Source organism: Echinops telfairi, unplaced genomic scaffold (assembly GCF_000313985.2).
Source record: "Echinops telfairi isolate 266 unplaced genomic scaffold, ASM31398v2 ScPeMD7_2291;HRSCAF=2852, whole genome shotgun sequence".
Lineage (NCBI taxonomy): Eukaryota > Metazoa > Chordata > Mammalia > Afrosoricida > Tenrecidae > Echinops > Echinops telfairi.
In genome coordinates, this window is record NW_022106189.1 from 35834083 (window position 1) to 35852485 (window position 18403).

The following is an 18403-nucleotide window of genomic DNA, read 5'->3' on the forward strand; positions in this document are numbered from 1 at the left end:
AGTCAGTGGTGCTCAGCCTTCCTAACGCCGCCACCCTTTCATACAGTTCCTCATGTGGTGGTGATCCCCCATAAAATTCTTTTCATTGCTACTTCATCACTGTCATTGGGCTACTGTTATGAATCAGGTGACCCCTGGGAAAGGGGTTGAGAACCTCTGCAGGAGGTGAAAGGTGGTAAACAAGATATTCACAGGGAGCCAGAGCGCCCTCCCAGGCAGGATTTGCTAACTGCAAAGGGAACAAATGTCATCCTTGGAGGGCACCACCCTACCGCGTGGACACGCACTGCTTCTGTACTGGAGGATCATCCCGGCTCTGCTGGCACAGGGGGGTTGTGCCTCAGGCTACTAACTGCAAGGTCAGCAATTCAAACCCACCAGCCGCTCCGTGGGAAGAGGCTGAGGCTTCCTATTCCCATAGAGGTTCACAGCCTCAGAAACGGTCGGGAACCGATTTAGTCTGCCTTGTGAGGTTGCTGGGAGTCCGAGTCAACTCGATGGCAGTGGGCTGGTTCATTGGGCTGCTGTGGTGGAGTAGAAGGTACACCCAATCATCTGTGACGCTGATCTAGCTCTTTAGGCTAATTCTCAGTTGACAAGGGATAAAGGAATACGTTAAATGACACTATAAGAACAACTCAGTGTTAGGTGCCACTTCCCACGTACAGCCAGACCCACCAAACTTTTCATCTGGATGTTTTTATGGGTCCACGGTCATTGTCAGCCTAGCTGTCCAGAGCAAAAGTCCATTACCATCAAGGGGAGGCCAACTGAGGGTGACCCCTGAGGCTATAGGGGAGCCCTGCTTTGTAGGGTTTTACTGACAGATAATCTTTGTGGATTGGTGTTGGACATATGGGTTGATGGGTTAATGTTGGACGCGTGGGCTTGGACAGCACTGGGTTGGAAAGCTTTCTTGATGTACACTTAACCTTTATATAAAACTCTCTCATAAAAATAAAATAAAATAAAAAAATAAAAAGAACAACTCAGAATGTAGGATATTCTGGGGGCAAAAAAACAGATCTCTCAAAAGTCAGCGTGATGGGAGAAGAAGGTTCTAGATGAAAATATATTAAAGAAATATAACAAAAGCAATTTGGCAGACCTATCTGGTTTTCATTTGGCTACTAAAGACATATCTAAGACAAATGGGAAATGTTCAATACGGGCCGTGCTAGGACAATATTATTGAATGACTGTTGCTTTTCTTAGGAGTGATAAAGGCCATGTAATAGGCTGTCTTCAGACGCTATGCAGGCTAAAGGGTTGAAGAATGAAGTGCTCTCATGTCTGCAACTGACTTTCAGTAGTTCTGAAGAAAAACGATGGGTAAAACCAAAACCAAACTCACTGCCATCGAGTCCCTGCGGACGCACAGTGGCCCTGTAGGACAGGGTAGAACTGCCCCTGTGGGTCTCCGAGACTATATATAACTCTTTATGGGAGTAGAAAGCCCCATCTTTCTCCGGAGGTTTCAAACTGCTAACCTTGTGGATTGCAACCCAACGCGTACTCACTGCACCCCCAGGGCTCCTCTGATCGAGCAGATAGGCTACTTGTTAATAATGTGTGTGCTGGAAAGGAGACCGCAGTGTACACGGGGCCTGGCAGTGGCTGTCGTGTAGCCTCAAGCTTTCCCTAGGGTTTCATCTTCCTGCTCCAGGAAGCTACCCACCCCTGAGACTGGGTGATGCTCCACTCCAGGCACCAGCAGCCAGCATCCTCGGCCTGTGTTGTACATGTGGCCACCGTCTGTGTTGTCTGTCCATGTGTCCATCTGACCACAGGCTCCTTTTCAATTAAGGCCCAAGAAGAGCAGACCACCCCATCAAAGGGGAGCAGACAGAAACCAAAAGAAAAACTGGAGCAGTCCCGCGAGTCTCAGAAGGACAGGCGTCGCCTGCCTGTTAACAGGAAGGGGCTTACTGGGGGAACCCCTGGAACCACCGCTCCCCTGTCGGACATAGACCAGAACAATATCACTGGGCAGCACTCCCAGGAAAAATTCATCAGGTAGGCTCCCAAGTCGCCAAGGAGGTGGGTATTGGGGCCCCCAGTGCTGAGGCTGCCCTGCCTGGGGGGCCCTATGGACTGCCCATGCCGAACTCCAGCAGGCCAGGGCTTCTCCCAGGCAACTCCCATGACTTCTCCCAGCCGGAAGGAAACACTCTCGTTTTAAGGGGCTACATGATCCTTTGCAGGCTGAACAATTTCCGGTGGATCGTGCCAGCCAATGGCGAGGTGACCCTGCGAGTGCACTTCTCCTCCAGCGATATCGGGAACTTCGACCAAACGTTTAACTTTGAGATCCTTGGGACCCGCCGTCAGTACCAGCTCTACTGCCGAGGCGTCTGCACTTACCCATACATTTGTCAAGACCCAAAGTAAGTAGGTTTCATTCTGAAAGAAAGGATTGGCAGACACCTTTTAGTTTTCCTCCCACAGTACTTGGGTGGCTCTTAATAATAATGTGGAGCTGGGACAGCATCCCAGGCCCTTTCATGGGGCTTTTAGTGCCTTGGACACTGGCGTAGAGCTGCAGGAATGACATGACACCGTGCGACATTCCCAGATTCGGATAAAGAGAATGTTCATAGGTATATTGGTTTCCATGGGCTGCAGTTACAAAAGGCATAAGCTGGGTGGTTCTAAGAAGGGACCCGTTCTGGAGGCTAGATGTTAAAATCAACCGGTCAGCTGGGCCACGCGCCTCCTGAAGGTTCTAGGGCAGTGGTTCTCAACCTTCCTAATGCCACGACCCTTTAAACAGCTCCTCATGTGGTGACCCCCCAACCGTAAGATCATTTTCGTTGCTACTTCATCACTGTCTTTTTGCTACTGTTATGAATCAGGTGAAAGGGTCGTTCGACCCCCAAAGGGGTCGAGACCCACAGGTTGAGAACCGCTGTTCTAGGGGAAGCTGCTTTTCTTGTCTCCCAGACCCTGGTAGCACCGGCACGCCTTGGCTTGTAGATGTGCCTCCACATGACCACCCTTCACTTAGCGGTCTCTCTGTCTCTGCTTTTATAAGGGTTCTACTCAGACAGGATTAGGACCCTCATTGCTCTAGTGTGACCTCAAGTTAACTGAAAACATCTTCAAAGACCCTACTTCCCAACAAGGTCATGTTCAGAGGGGGTCACAGGTGCCAGGGGTTAGGACAGCCACATATCTTTGTTGGGAGGGGGCCACATTTCAATCCGTAACAATGCGAAAAAGTGGGAGATGGGGGGAGTGTGCCTCTGGCAAGTGAGTTCGATTTTTCACCAGTAAGCAAATTTGAGCAGATTTCATATGTCCTCTAGGATTTTTAATCTTAGGACTTTAGTCTAGGAGTGGGTGCTTTTCCTGGCTACCGAGTACCTGTGCAGCGCACACCCACACAGGCACTCGGCTGGGCGAGCGAATGAGGCTGACCTGGCCTAGAGGAAGGGAAGCATCGTGGCGGTCCTCACCAGGGCACTCCACTGGACCGTGGAACTCAAACTCACAACGAATTGTCCGTCAGGATTTGTTTCCAGCCAGAAGCACTAGAACAGGAAGTCCAACTCAGCTCTCTGGGGGGCTCCGGTTATGGAAGATGCCACTAAGAATCTCTTTCTTAAACCCAAGCTGTACCAGCCTCACTCGGGAAAGAAAGTCTCGACCAAGCCCTCGGCTTAGGAGTCCCTCTCTCTGCAGACACTGGTGCCCTTTGCTGAACGGGGAGCGCTGGGTTCAGGTGAGCATCAAGTGTCAGCCCTGAACGTTCTTTCAGACGGGTTTTCCTCTCCCCTCTCTCCCCTGTGTTTAGAGTGGTCTTTCCTCAGCGGAAGAAGGACATAAAGGCAAACGAGATCATCTTTAAGAAGTACGTTATGAGCACGAACAGGTTTTACTTCGGGCCACTGCTTTGTGGAAAATCAAGAGATAAGTAAGTGCTCTGTCTTTCCAGAGCAGACTTAAGACCCTCGGGCTGGGCTCATAAATAATAATCATCCCTTGTACGCCTGGCTTTGACTCATGCTGCCCTAGTTAACCCTGAAACACCGCTTGAGAAAGCTGGGCTCTGGTCCCACTCTTGGCAAGGGGTTCTGTCCGCTGGGCCTCAAAATGGAAAGCAAAGACAATTGTCCCCCTTGCATGTCCCTCTCTGCGTGCCCCAAAGGTCGATAAAAAGAAATGATGGCAGCAATAGTGAGAGTGAGTGCACATTTATTATTTATTATGAGTCTTCCCAGACCTGTCCAAGTCAGAGTCCCCATCCACTCCCCTAAGCTGTGCTGCCAGGTCCTAGGAAAGGTGAGCGTGGGAGGCGCACATGTGTGCTGGGTGGAGAGTGTCCAGTCCCTGCCCTGCCATCCTTTCCTCCTTGTGTGTGCTGTGGGATTTAAAAACACAGACAAATCTCAATCAAGCTTTGCAGCCACGGGGACCTGCGCACGTCCCATGTGTCGCTCACTCACTCACTTATCCATTCAACAGCCATTTATAGGAGAAGAGAAAGAAAGGCTCCCGCAGGTGGCATGTTGTGAAAAGCAGGACGGGCCCCATAGAGATGCAGGAGCAGGAGGCCGAGGCAGGGGCTGCTGTGGTGTGTCCGATGCAAGTCTGTGCATCTACAAAGCCCATGTTCTTCGCCCTTCTGTTGTTGCCTCGGTGTCACCACATGGACCCTTCGAATCGCCTTGGACTTTGTAGTCTCCTTTTCTACCTGGATTCTCATTCCATCCTCCTACCAAATCTCCATTTTCGTTCCTGTCCAGGTACAAGTCATCCATCTTCCCCGGCAATATGGAGACGCTGACAATCCTGAACAATTCCCCAATGCTTGTAGAGGTCTATTTCTGTTTTCAGCATGATGTCAGGGCAAACACCTACTTCTTGGAACCGACCACCATGATCCTTAAGCCCAACGAGAAGCAGGTACAATGGCAGGAAAACAAGCTTCCTGGGGCAGCTGCGGCCTCGGCCCCTTGATGTAATGTGTTCTCTGTTTTTAACGCTTCCTTTAGTTACTCAATGTGTGGGCATACCCAACTGCAGTGGGCCTCTTTGAAGACAGCATCGTCTGCTGCATCAAAGAGAACCCAGAGCCAGCCACCTTCAAATTGGCCTGCCAGGGCATCCGCCCTGAACTGGAGCTGGACCACAAGCAACTACATTTCGAACGGCTCTTGCTGCACAGGTCAGAGTCCTGGATGGTTCACCAAAGGCCAGGGCTGGAAAGGAACTTAGAGGTCATTTAGTTAGGGACCGGGGTGGGGGTGGGGGGTGGAGGGGCAGGCAGTTCATCCTAGTTTGCTCAGGGCTTCCCCAATTTTAGCACAGAAGGTCTTGCCTCCTGGGAGATTTCTCAGCGCAGGTGGACTGGGACTGACAAAGGTGGTTCACCTGGGGTCTGTGGATGAGCTTCAACAGGATTGGAGATTCCCCTAATATTCAAAATGTGTGCCGATATGCATTTCTCTCAGATAATGAGCTCATTCTCTAGATTTCAAAGGGGTTCATTACCAAAAAAGTTAAGAATCTTTGTTCCTAGACTCAAAGTCAGTAAGACAGATAGCTAGAGATGGATAGATAGATGAACGAATACATTAAAAAACAGGCTTATTGGCTGGATAGAGACCGGTAAAACTCCATAGACCAAGGCCCTTAGTCACCCTTCAGTTCTGGAACTGAACTCACCCCAATGGGCTTAATTTTCAGCCAAACAATAGACAGGTCTACAAGAGAAACAGTGACGCTAGGGAGGTAGCACGCTTTAGAATAATCCACCATTTGAAACCAACGGGAAAGCCTTGACCCAGGGACAACGTTAAGAAGGAGGACGCAGAAAGGAGGACTGGCAATGAGAAACCCAGGAAAGAAACAGGATAAGTCACGTTCCAATGTATATGTGTTAGACTTCTCAGGTGGGAAATACCTCAGTTCTTGGCTTTGCACGAGAAAGAATTCACGCTGAAGCCTGGTTTGTGATCCAAGTGGGATTTTTGTAAAGGACAGAGAAGTTTCAGGTTTTACAGTCACTGAACATGGGATGGCACTCCCGCACGTGGGCCTGAGGCCTGAGCGAGAAACCGTAGCATAGCTGAGCGAAGGCCACGGAGCAGCTGGAAAAGAGGGCAGTGCGCTCCAGGTTCCTTGCGTTTGGGGACCTTGCGCTGGGAGGCGTGGTCCATGGTACTGGTTGACTCCATTGGCTGAATTAAGCCCACCTGACCTAGTTTGGGCCCACCCAGGTGTACCTTACCGCCTTCCTGGCTCAAGGGCCTGAATTTGGAGCATGCTCAGTAGACACCCCTGACCCCTGTTCTACCTAACATATACATGGTTGAATAGAAAATCGGTTTGCTCTAAAAACTTTACCCAACTCACAATAAAAGGTTTTGGGTGTTGTTGGTTTTTTTTTAAAGAATCCTTGCTCTGGAAATTAAAATACAAACAGAGAAAGTTAGACCAAAACTGCAACCTCACATTCATTCCTTGGAGTTGAATCATTCTAGGTGTTGCCGTTAGCTTATGAAGTGTCTGGAGTGGACTCGGTCTCACAGCCACCCCTGGATTCACAACAGAAAGAGACACAACCCGTCTTGCACTGTGCTCGCAATTGTTAGGTTTGGGCCACCATGTCCATCTATCCTAGGGGGCCTTCCTCTTTTTCGGTGACCTGCCATCATTCTAAGTAAAGGATGTTTACTCTGAGGTCCCGAGGTCCTGGGAGAGAATTTTGTTATGATGTGTATCTTCCATTCCTTGGTCACCACCACCAGACCCCATCTCCTGATAAATATTCATGAGTGAGTTAAGTAAGAGTTGAAGCGAAAAAACTGCTTTTTCTGACCTGCCATGAGCAGATCCCTATCAGAGGCAACTATGGCTGTTAGGCTGGTGAGCTGAGTAAAAGCCCAAGTCTTGCCATTAAATGTGCACGTCTAGGGCCATCAATTCATCTCTCTATGCCTTGGGGGGGGGGTGTAAGGGGGGGGTAACTGGGGCGTGGGGTGGGGAAGGGGATTGTTAAACGAACAGACCCCCAGTAAACTGCAGGACAACATCAAGCAGTCTAACATGCTAACATAGTACCATATTTGTAATTGGTAATAGTATTATATCAATGTTAAATTCCCTAGGTTTAATAGATGCTCATTTTCTTAGGAAATATTAAAAGGTAGAGGAGCATAATTGCTCCAATCTACTTTCAAATGGTTCAGGGAAATAAGTGTAGCTATATTTGTGTATAGACCAAATATATTTTCTATAATATTTGATTTATATTGACTGTAAAGATATGTTTGTATTAAATATGTATTTAAAATATGTGTTTGAGAGAGCGAATATAAATTTGAGTGCAAAACCAAGAGGGCAAAATGAAACCATTTAGTGGACATGGGAGAGGGAAATCCATACAACTCTTCGCTAAGTTGAAAGTTATCTCATTGAACTTTGGGCTAATTTATGTGAGGGAGTAAAAAGAAATCAGACAAATTCGCCCGGCCCCATCAGCTAAAAGGCCCAAGTTAAACTAGCAGAAGGGAAAGGGGAACTTGTTGACACAGACCCACATAAAAGAGAACAATGGTTTAAAATGAAAATGAAAAATTGGCTGCTGCGGACAAAACTCATGTTCTTGCAGAAAAGAGTCCAAGGCAATCCGCCTGCGCAATGTCACCCCCCTGCCCGTGGCCTGGCGGATCACCAACATGGAGCACCTGGGCGAGGACTTCACCGCGTCCATGATGCAGGGGACCATCCCTCCCAAGTCTGAGTACGGCTTGCACTTGCACTTCCAGCCCTCCAAGCCCATCACCATCAAGAAGGCCATTCGGCTAGAGGTGAGGCGCCGCACAGCCCAGGTGTGGTCATCAAAACTCGTGGGTTCACACACACACACACACACACACACACACACACACGGACGCTCTGCCCCCACTCCATTTCATGGCCTCCCACCCAGAAGAGCTTGCTCTGCAGGAGACCAGAAGCTCGGCCAAGGCATCAGCCATGTCTGTAGTGTATATGGCCAATTGCTTTGTGCCAGAAATGGAGTGTTCAATAAATAGAGGGTGGAGGGGTAATGGATGATGTTACTAAACCTAAGTAAACACTAGATTCCTAAATTCATTCTCAGTGAACATCTCCAACACACACACACACACACACACACACACACACACACACACACACAACTTCTCCTCACTGCCTCTCCTTCACCTCAGTCCTCCAACCACTCTTGTTGGCTCTCCCTCTGAAATGTCCCTCCTTCCGGCGGCTTCTCTGTCTACACAGCCACCACCCTCATCCAGGACCCCTGCAGCCCCTGTCCCTGGGAATTCGGCAGAGGCTTCCAGTTCCCCACAAGTGTTCAGAAAAAGGGATTCAGGAAGCATTTTTTCTGACCTCCCATGGCGCTAAGAACAAAGGAGGTGGGGGTCTCCCTTCGTCTCTGAGGCCCAGCTTGTGTCCAGCCTCACTGGTTGGCTTCCATCACACTGTTGTCTTAGCCCCTTGACTTGCCACAGCCCTGCTGGGAATGCCCCAGGTCCAGTGCGGAGCTAGCTTCTGCTCTAGAGGTCCCCTAATATCACTGCTTCATGGGAGGCTTCCCTCATCACCTCACCTAACTCGGCCTGCGAGCAGTCTGCATTTCACTCTTCAGAGCCCTGGTTCCTTTCTTACAGTAACCTGTTCCTCCTCTAGTCACAGCCTTCGTTACCTAACGTGACTGCAACAGAGCTACCCTAGTGGATGGCTTCCACACACAGACACCCGTTGTCTGAACCGTTCAGAGGCTACATGTCCAACCTCAGGACGCCAGCTGCAGGGAGAGGCTTCCTCTCTGTGTCAGCTCAAGGCCTTGACTCCCTTCAGCATTGCGCCCATAGCCTGGGGCAATCAAGCCCAATTAGTCACTACTCCAAGTGGAACAGAGGAAATTGATGACTTCATTTTAGCACGGCAGGCTAGAGTAGCAGCAACATCCATCAAGGCTGTTTAGTGGGGGTTCAATTCAATGTAGTTCCCAAGCAGCACTTTTACTAATTTGTCTTAACAAAATCACTCACATATTACATGCAGGTGGGCTGTAATTCTTAAAATATGTCATACGCCACAAAAAGCTATAAAATGCAGTAAATGCATAAGAAGAATTCATTATTCCCACAATAAAGTGTGTTTTTTAATAATTGATTTTTTAAAGAAATATAGAATTAAAAGAATTCATTATTTTTACGTAGTTTTAGTGGCATATAATTCACAAATCATATGTTTCAATTGTTCAATCATACCAAGAAAAATTGTACAATCTATAATTCATTATTTTGAAGTTCACTTTCCAGAAGACTGGCCCTTATCAATCTTATACCATGCCCAAGAAAACTGGAGGGGTCAAATCATCCCTGATAATGGCTTAAATAGTAATCAACATTCCACATTCTTGCTTGAACTATTGGGAAACAGTTAAAGCAAATGATGATAAACACATTACCTATTTCAATGAAATTGGTTATGCTTATACATGGCTGATTCAAATAAAAATGGCTGCGGTCCTGCTCACAAGTCTTGCTTACAACCGACATGTGGACTTAACGCCCCTTGGAGATCCCCATGTGCCTTGGTATTGATCTTCCCCTGGGCCTAGGAGGTTCTCATCACAGGGACCTTGGGTCCAGAGACTTAGTCTGCTCCCAGCTCTTCTTTCTTGGTGGTAATAGTTCTCGCTTGTCTTAATTCTTGGTGGCAGTACTTCACGCTGATCTCTGCTTGCTTGTTTAATCCGCGTCTCAAAAAAGGATTGGCTCAAATATAGCCTTCATGTTATATGCTGCCACATTGATACACTTGCTACACTACTGTGTTACAGGATTTACAACATACATGATCATTAGATCAGGTCACAAAAATGAAGGATGATTACATAATACTGAGAATCATGCATAGTTCAATCTACAACCCTCGCTTATGTGACCACCGGGACAGCATCTCAGCAGACTTTTCCAACATCTGGATTTGTTTTTGTGGCTGTTGTAACATTATCATGCTCTGCGTGACTGGACACAACACAAATTGTTCTCTCATGGTTCTCGCAACCTTCCTTGCCTCTTCCAGTTTCTGGTGGCCCTAGGAATTCCTTGATTTACAGCTGAATCACTCCAATCTCAGTATCTGCCTTCCCATGGCCTTCTCCTGTCTCTCTCTTCTGTCGCTTATAAAGACAACTGTCATTAGATTTAAGTTCCATCTGGATAATCCAGGACGATCTCATATTGAGGTCTGTAATTATAGCTGCAAAAACTATGTTTCCTAATAACGTCACAATCACAGGTTTTGAGGCTAGAACACAGACCTAGCTTTTTTTGGATTACCATTCAACCTCCTACATCGTCGTATCCACAGTGTCTAATACAAACCTGTACACAGTAGGGACTCAGTAGAATCTACTGAATGACTGAATATCACTGATTCCTGATGCTTGAAGTGATTCTGAAACATTCAAGGTGCCATGCAAACATCTCTTTGAATGTCTTCAAGGACAGAAAACGTACTGCCAGTCAAAGTGTCCTGATCTTTTTTTGAGCAGGTTTGACTTTATTCTTCCTCTAGGTGAATTTAGTTTTTCTCCCTGTCATTTGCACTCGCTTATCTTGTTTGTACTTTTTTAAGCCAGCCAATGAATCTAATTTCTCTTGTCCCCTACCCATGAGAACCTTTCAGATGTCTGAAAACAGGGATTGATAGATTCATTCTGTGTGCACATACGTACGAGTCTAGGGATGATCATCAGAATTGTCAGTGCCAGTCTCTGCAGAGGCTGGGTCGGTGACCGTGCATACCAGCAGCGTGGCTGATTGCCCAAAGTCCAGGAGTCCTCCAGAAAAGCCAGCCTCACCCTCTGGGTGCTGGAACGTGGACCATGAACCTCGGACAGTTTCGAGGTTCACATGGCAGGGAATAGCAGACAGCAAGGGGGTCATCATGACAAGTAGAGGAACATCTTCCTGCAGAGATTATATTTTAGTAACGGATGTGGTCTCCCTGTGAGTCCCAGATGAAAAGCAGCTCCACACACCAAAGGCAGTAAGAGTCTCCCCACAGCTTGCCTGCACCTAGCCAGTTCAGAGGCTCCCTTCAACATCGACCCCAGGAAATGCCTTTCTTGCTGGTCCCTTAGGAAATCTTAAATCGCCCTTCTCATTGTACTCATTTACAAAATTTAACTTCTCCCCTCTATCCGCCTCTGGGCGATGGGGGAGGGCCCAGGAGGGAGCAAAGGAAGCCCAGTGCTGTGGGCACTCGGTATCCGTCAGAAGGGAAATGCAGCATAAACTCAGGAGCTAGTTTCTCAAGTTCTTTGTTCCAGTGGTTCCTCCTGCTTCCCTCCCTTCTCGCACCTCTGTCAGAGGATGAGCGACAAAGGAAGAAAGCACAAGCTCAAGGCGGTCTAGTTTGCTCTATGAAACATTGGCAAATATTTGATGAGAGAAAAGGTGGGACTCTGAATTAAAAGTTGGGCCTCAGGATGGCTGCAACGTTTCCCTTGGGCCCAAACCATGCGTAGAGGGAGATGGCGATGTCATTTTTTACCTTCAGGCCTCCTGTGGCCTCCAGCAGGGGTCATCACCACTACTGACTTTCCTGCGACAGACTCCTTATCATCCCTTGTTAATCTCAAGAGTCGTGGTTGTTGGGTGGCCCTGGTCAGCTGTTCCGTGGGGTGGTGAGAGGGATTGCCAACAGGATTGCAATCAGAATGAGCAGTGGGGAGCCGGAGGCCACGCATCGCATCGTCTTGCTTTGACTGAAGAGCCTTTCTCACCGTGACAGGTTTTGGATGCAGACAATCTCATTGGTGTTGTTCAGATGGAGAACATCCTGATCTTTGCCGAGTCGTACGACATCGCCTTGGACATCACCTTTCCCAAAGGTCTGTTGATCCCTTCGAGGGAAGAGCCGTTTCTCACCCATTAGAAGTTCAGCCGAGATGCTGCCTTAGTGTGTTCTCAGTGTTGGAGGACCAGGGGAGAGTGGGGAGGGGAGTCCGTAAGTTCTCCAAAGGATCATGCAAGCCCCACGGTGGTGTTAGCCATGTGCCCACCCACCCTAATCCCTCCAGGTGGAGACTGCAGGGAGCAGTCATAAATAACAACATGGGCAGGGCTCTCCTCAGAATAGTCATCGGAGAGTGGTACCCCTCTTCCAGCCAGTGCCCTTTCTTATCGCTGCTGTAGCAGATAACTGTAGACGGGGCAGTGGAGGGGGGAGGGCTCAAAACAACACACATTGATTACCTGTCAGTTCTGGTCGTCAGAGGTCTGCCATGGGTCCCATTGGGCCCAGATCAAGATGTCTACCGAGCTGCGGTCCTTGACGGAAGCTCCCAGGAGGCTCCATGTCCTGGCCTTTTTCAGCTTCTAAAGGCTACCCACATTCCCTGGCTCAGAGTTCCTTCTTCCATGCTCTAGGTCAAGTCCTTGTGCTGCCATCCCCCTGGCTTTCCCACCTCTCCCTGCCTCTTCCGTTGTAAGAACCGGGTATTGACACTGGGTCCACCCAGAGAGAACCCAGGATAATCTCCTACTTTAAGGGCAGCTGATGAGCAACTTTATTTTCATCTACAGCCTTCATTCTCCCCAGCCACGTAAAGTAAGATAGTCATAAATTTCGGGGATTAGGTCATGCACATCGTGGGGGGGGGCATCTTTCTGCCTACCACACTCCCCTAGCACCCACATCAAGTGTCTCCTTGGAGGACGCAGTTCCCCACCAGCCCTCCTTTCCCCAGCAGGGCATCTCCTCAGCCAGCTCCACTGTGTCAGGGCAACGTGTGTGCTTGGCTGTCATCCGTCTTCCACATAAAGCTGTTTACGGCAGCCTTGTGCATCACGATGGGAAACTGGAAATAATAACCCAAGTTTCTAGTGAAATCACATTATGGGCAGCCTCTTTTCATTCATGCCACAGCCATAGGATGGAATGTCATGCACCCATGATGGTCATGACTTATGGAAGGTGTTTAATTGTGGGGGAAACGCTCACAACGCAATGCTGAGTAAAGCAATCCAAGCTGATACATAATATTCCAACTCAGTAACGCATCCACTTTAGACAAAAATAGAAAAATGCACTACGAGATGCTGTAGCTGGTGGGAGACACGCGAGGCTGTTGGTCCTCAGACAGAAAGCCAAGGCAGATGTCTGTTGAACTGAGTGGAAGAGTCCTGCTTGGTGTGGGTCAAAACTCAATGACAAGGGACTTTTCTGGCCGGAAAATAAATTATTTTGAAGTTGTCCACCATGGATCTTCCAGATAAACTTCGGTGAGAGAGTAAACTATTTCTCCCCCGGTTCTGGTCCTCCTGGCCACCTGCCCCTCTGCCCCCTGCAGGAGCCGAGGGCGGCCTGGATTTTGGCATCGTGCGGGTCCTGGAGGAGGTGAAGCAACCCCTGCAACTGAAGAACCGGGGGAAATACGAGATCGTGTTCAGGTAAGCTGGAGCTCTGCAGCCAGAGCCCTTGCCTGACCCCGCGTGGGAAGAGAGTGCTGCCGGGGTGTCCGAGCAGTGGTCAAAGAACTTCTAAGACACCGTGCCTGCTTGCCGCCTTCCTTGGCTTTAAATGAATGGACCCCAGCTGCAAAATGAGCAGAGATCTTCACCCTGCTCCTCGTGCTGCCCCTCCAGATGTGCCAGAGCCCCGGGCCAGAGGCAGAGGGTGGGCAGGCCGGCCGGAAGCGTTTCCTCGAGCGCTCCTTCATTCCTTCAGTTGGGCTTCTCCATGAGATCCCAAATGAAAGAATGTGTTAGAGCATTTCAAGAGCAATACAGACCCGTTGTGTTATGTAGCGGTCCGGTCGGTGCCCAATGGATTAGAGAGCCTTGAGTGGGTCCCTCAAGATTCAAACCGAAACCGTCTGCAAGGGTGCTTCCGAGGAGAGGAGACGGTGGCTCTGAGGAGTGGCGTGGGGTGGACGGTCACTCAGACAGGGTCACACTGCCAGCACGCCTGCCCACTCAGTTTCTATGAAAGGTCATCCTCCCCCCAGAAGAATGCACAGTCTTGCCATCTCGGGGAAGACTTCACCTACCCCTTTAGTTACATTATAGCTAGCGGAATGCTGGCATGAGCAAGCTCCCACCTCAATACTACCATTAAGTAGAAGCAGTGGAAATCTCCATTATACGAAAGTAGAAAGAAAAAAAAAGAAATGCCCCAATAAACCTGGAAGACAGCCACTCCACTGTCACTTCAGAGTCAGCGTCACGGAATCTTGTCCTCCTGCGAGCTATGTTTTGGACCATGACTAGGGGATCAGCTCTGTTCTTTGAGGTCACACAAGAGTCCCCTCTCAGGTCCGGACAGGTGACACGGGGCTCCTTGGAAGGTTGTGCGGGGAAACTAAGGAGGCCCAGGCACCATGCGTGGTGCAGTTGTGCCGCCAGATCTCCTGGGGAATCGGAAGGCACTGGGATCCCCTCACCCCTGCAGGTGTCCCGCTCAGTCCCTCTGCCTTTCTCACACCTCACCCTCACTCTGTGCTTCTTACCTCACCCCACTGGGCCGTGACTTCCTGCCCTAGAGCTTCTGTCGCAGGGCCCTGCCCCCGCTTTCTCTCTGTGTCAGTGCCCCCGCTCTGTGTGCACTGCACTCGGACTCCTGGAGAGAGAGGTGTGGTTTGTCTCTCTCCAGCAGCCAGTCTTCCCAGTGGGCTGCACGCCCCATCAGGGACACCTCTCCACCACAAACTAGCCGAGAGACAGCTTTTTGCCAGGAGCACCACCAAGCCCCGGCCCAGACCAAGCTGCCCAAGGTGGGGAGGTCACGGAGCACACAGCACAGTGGCCACCCTGAGGCAGCAAGAGGCATGCAGACACGTGCAGACACGTCGTGGGTTAGTCTCCTCGCTAAGGATCTCGAATGTCCTGGAGAATGACTCACATGGACTTTTTATTCCCGCCTGCCAGCTTTTCTGTGGACTCGTTAGGGTTGCCGGTGACCAACTTAAGTTCCATGATCTCAATCCAGCCCAAGAAGGGTACACTCGCCACAACGGAAAAGCCCACAAACGTCCAGGTGCTACTTCGTGCAAAAAAGGAAGTCAGGATTGAGCACCTGCCTGTCCTGCGCTGTCATGTAAGAGAGGTCAAAGGGCACTGGCTCTGGGATGGGGTTGGGTGGGAGGGGGCTCCTTTGGGGAAAAGACGTCATGGTGTCTCAGAGGGTTAAGCACACAGCTGCTCACCTCAGGGTCGGTGATGCAAACTCACCAGCCGCTGCTCAGGAGACAACTGAGACTATGCGCTCCTGTAAAGTGTTGCCATCCCAGAAGCCCTAGGGAACAGTTCCAGTCTGTCCTATAGAATGGCTATGAGTCCGAGTTCCCTCAATGGCCCTGGGGTTAGTTTGGCCTGGTTTGACCAAAAACAGGGTCTCTCCATGCTTTGGGGGAGGGCTGGCTTGAGTAGCAGCTAGATAGGACATCCCAGGGTTTGATCCCAGCCAGCAGATGGGAGGTGAGCAAAGTCCTCAGAACTAGCATCAGGGAGGAAAGTGCCCCAGGTATTTGGGAAGTAGAGAGACAAGGGAGGCTGGGTTCAGTCTTCATTTGCCCAAGATGGAGAACTGAGAGCGGAAGAAAGAGTTGGTTCACATAGATCCTCGGCTGGCACCCAGTAAGCTCTCTCTGAGTGTTTGCTTAGGGAATGAGGCAGAGAGTCGTGGAGATTCTGGAGCTACGCCAGTGATTACTCTCTTCCTCATCTTCCCTCCCTTTCTAGATTATTGAGCCTACTATCTCGGAAGGGGGTGAGATGATTGCCAGCATCCCAATTAAGCTGACTGTGAATGCAGTGTTCTCCAAATACAGCATCAGCCCTTCCAGCATCATCAACTTCGGAGCCTTGATCTGTGGCACTCGTAAGAGCGCCACCTTCACCATCGAAAACCAAGGGGTCATTGACTTCAAGTATGCCCTCTATAAGCTGACAGGAGAGAGCTCGAGTCACCAAAAAAAAATGTAAGACAAGTGTTTGCTTGACTCTGCCCCTCCCATCGTTAATCAGCGCTTTACATTTGACAAAGAACGCTCGTATGCCTTGTGTTTGTCTGGGTACTTTAGAGAAACAAATCCACAGAAACTCATGTATGAGAGAGAGTTTTATATAAAGGGTCAGTGCACTTCAAGAAAACATCCCAACCCAGTGCTGCCCAAGCCCACAAGTCCAACATTAATCCATATATCCAACACCAATCTACAAAGTCCTTCTCCATCTCACAAAACACACGCAATGATGCCGACTGCAGAGGAAAGCCAAGTCAGTGAATGTGTAAGCATCTCAGCGCTGGCCGGGGTCTCCACACGGCTGCTCCAGCACCCAGGGCTGCATCGGGGTAGGTCCATGTGGCTTCTCCTCAGGGATGTCTTGCAGGAAGTGAGCCTTGACAGCTGAAGCAGAGAACTGGCTAAGGCAGCTGTACCCTGGTCCGACCATCAGAAAGCAAGAGACCGAAGAACTAGAAAGACAAGGCTCACTGAGCCATTTATCCCTCTCCCCTTCAATTAACCCCATATATGTTTATCGGCCAGGTTGGCACAATAAATTTTAACTATATAATGTCTTTTTTTTTTTAACTATATCATGTCTTATCTGGGTCAATCCAATCCACTTTTGTGGGTGATGTCACTAAGGTTTAGAAATGGTTCATTTCAAGAATACACAGACAAGCACAATAGACATTTATTCTGAACCCATGTCTTCAGACTCTAGACCTGGTGCATTTTCTAACCACCATCAGATGTATGAAACATTCTAGTTCAACAAATGCAAACACTTTGCTTGGGAAAGTGTCTACTAGTGCAACTGGTGTGGTCCAGCCCTCAACGGTAAGTCATTGTCCTAGCATGTCACGAGATGGTTGCATAATAGCTAAGGAAACCAAAGAAACAAAACGGTGCTTCATGCTGAGGATGGGAAAGGGCAGCCTAGAGAAGCAGGCTAGCGATGGCATAGCAGTACCTTTGGTCTACCGGGCACTTGACCTTCTGCTTCTGAAGTCACATTCAGCATTCTTCCACAGGTGGGTCTCAAGTCACCCAAAACAGCGGACCTTTGGGGGAACTTTGGCTTCTATTCTGTTACCTTCCTTGTAAGAGGGTGCTTCAAAAAGTTTGTGGAAAAATAGAAGTTGCCTAACTTTTGAAGCACTCATATATTTATGTTACTACTCCCTGCCATGGCATCAATTCTAACTCACAGCAACCCTAGAGGAGTGGGCAGAACGGCCCCTGTGGGTCTCTGACCCTGGAACTCTATGTGGGAGTAGAAAGCCTCATCTTCCTCCTGTGGAGCAGCTGGTGGTTTTGAACTTCAGTCCAGTGTGTAATCTGCTGCACTGCCAGGGCTCTTGGTAGTTATGTAACAAATTATATAAATACGTATGTATTCTATTCAGACAGTTGCATGTACTACGCTTTAAAGGCATCATGATGGCAAATGTCAAGAAAGAGGGACAGAATTTTACCTATTTTCTATTGTTTTTAATTTTTTATTTTATTGGGGGCTCTTGCAGCTCTTATCACAATCCATACATATATCCATTGTGTCAAACACATCTGTACATATGTTGTCATCATCTTTTTCAAAACATTTTCTTTCTACTTGAGCCCTTTAATGTCAGCTCCTCATTTTTGTCCTCCCTCCTCGATGTCCCCTTGATAATTTATAAATTTTTTTTTTCATGTCTTACATCGACCACTGTCTCCTTTTACCCACTTTTCTGCTGTCTTTCCCCCTTGGAGAGGGGGCCATACATCGATTATTGTAATAGGTTCCCCCTTCTTCCCCCTGCCCTTCCCTTACCCTCTCAGTATCACTGCTCCCCTTATTGGTCCTAAGGGGTTTATCTGTTCTGGATTTCCTGTTTTGTGAGCTCTTATCTATACCAGTTCACATGTTCTGGTCTAGTCATATTTGTAAGATAGAATGGGGTCATGATAGGTAGGGGGGGAAGCATTAAAGAACTAGAGGAAAGTTGTATGTTTCATTGGTGCTATGCTGCACCCTGACTGGCTTGTCTGTTCCTTGTGACCCTTCTGACAGGGGATGTCCAATTGACTACTGATGGGCTTTAGGTCTCCACTCTGCCCTCCCTCATTCCATTCATATGATTTTTTGTTTGTTTTGTTTGGGGTCTTTGATGCCTCATACCTGATCCTATCGACACCTCATTTGCCATTTTTTTTAAACGAGAGCAGTTTCTTGCAGTCGCTTGTCGCGTCCGTAGGAAGCACATATGGTGAACACATCACAAGAAAGTCCTTGTCAAATGATTTGGGGCAATGATTGTGCCTCCCCAATGCCAACTTAGGCCAAGACGGGCATCCTTAGCAGGCAGGATGGGTAGTCCAAGGCCACCACTGCAACGT

At 48.9% G+C, this 18403-nt stretch overlaps 1 protein-coding gene across 1 annotated transcript in view; it reads left to right on the forward strand.

The window, feature by feature from the left end:
* The window catches only part of HYDIN (HYDIN axonemal central pair apparatus protein), a 402419-nt gene that overhangs the window by 326343 nt on the left and 57673 nt on the right, over nucleotides 1-18403 (forward strand). Inside the window, exons 49-58 of the mRNA XM_045293924.1 lie at nucleotides 1808-2016; nucleotides 2205-2387; nucleotides 3797-3916; nucleotides 4749-4908; nucleotides 4998-5170; nucleotides 7619-7817; nucleotides 11806-11905; nucleotides 13367-13466; nucleotides 14943-15111; nucleotides 15756-15994. Coding sequence (XP_045149859.1) covers nucleotides 1808-2016; nucleotides 2205-2387; nucleotides 3797-3916; nucleotides 4749-4908; nucleotides 4998-5170; nucleotides 7619-7817; nucleotides 11806-11905; nucleotides 13367-13466; nucleotides 14943-15111; nucleotides 15756-15994 — 1652 coding nt within the window. The remainder of the gene's footprint in view (nucleotides 1-1807; nucleotides 2017-2204; nucleotides 2388-3796; nucleotides 3917-4748; nucleotides 4909-4997; nucleotides 5171-7618; nucleotides 7818-11805; nucleotides 11906-13366; nucleotides 13467-14942; nucleotides 15112-15755; nucleotides 15995-18403) is intronic.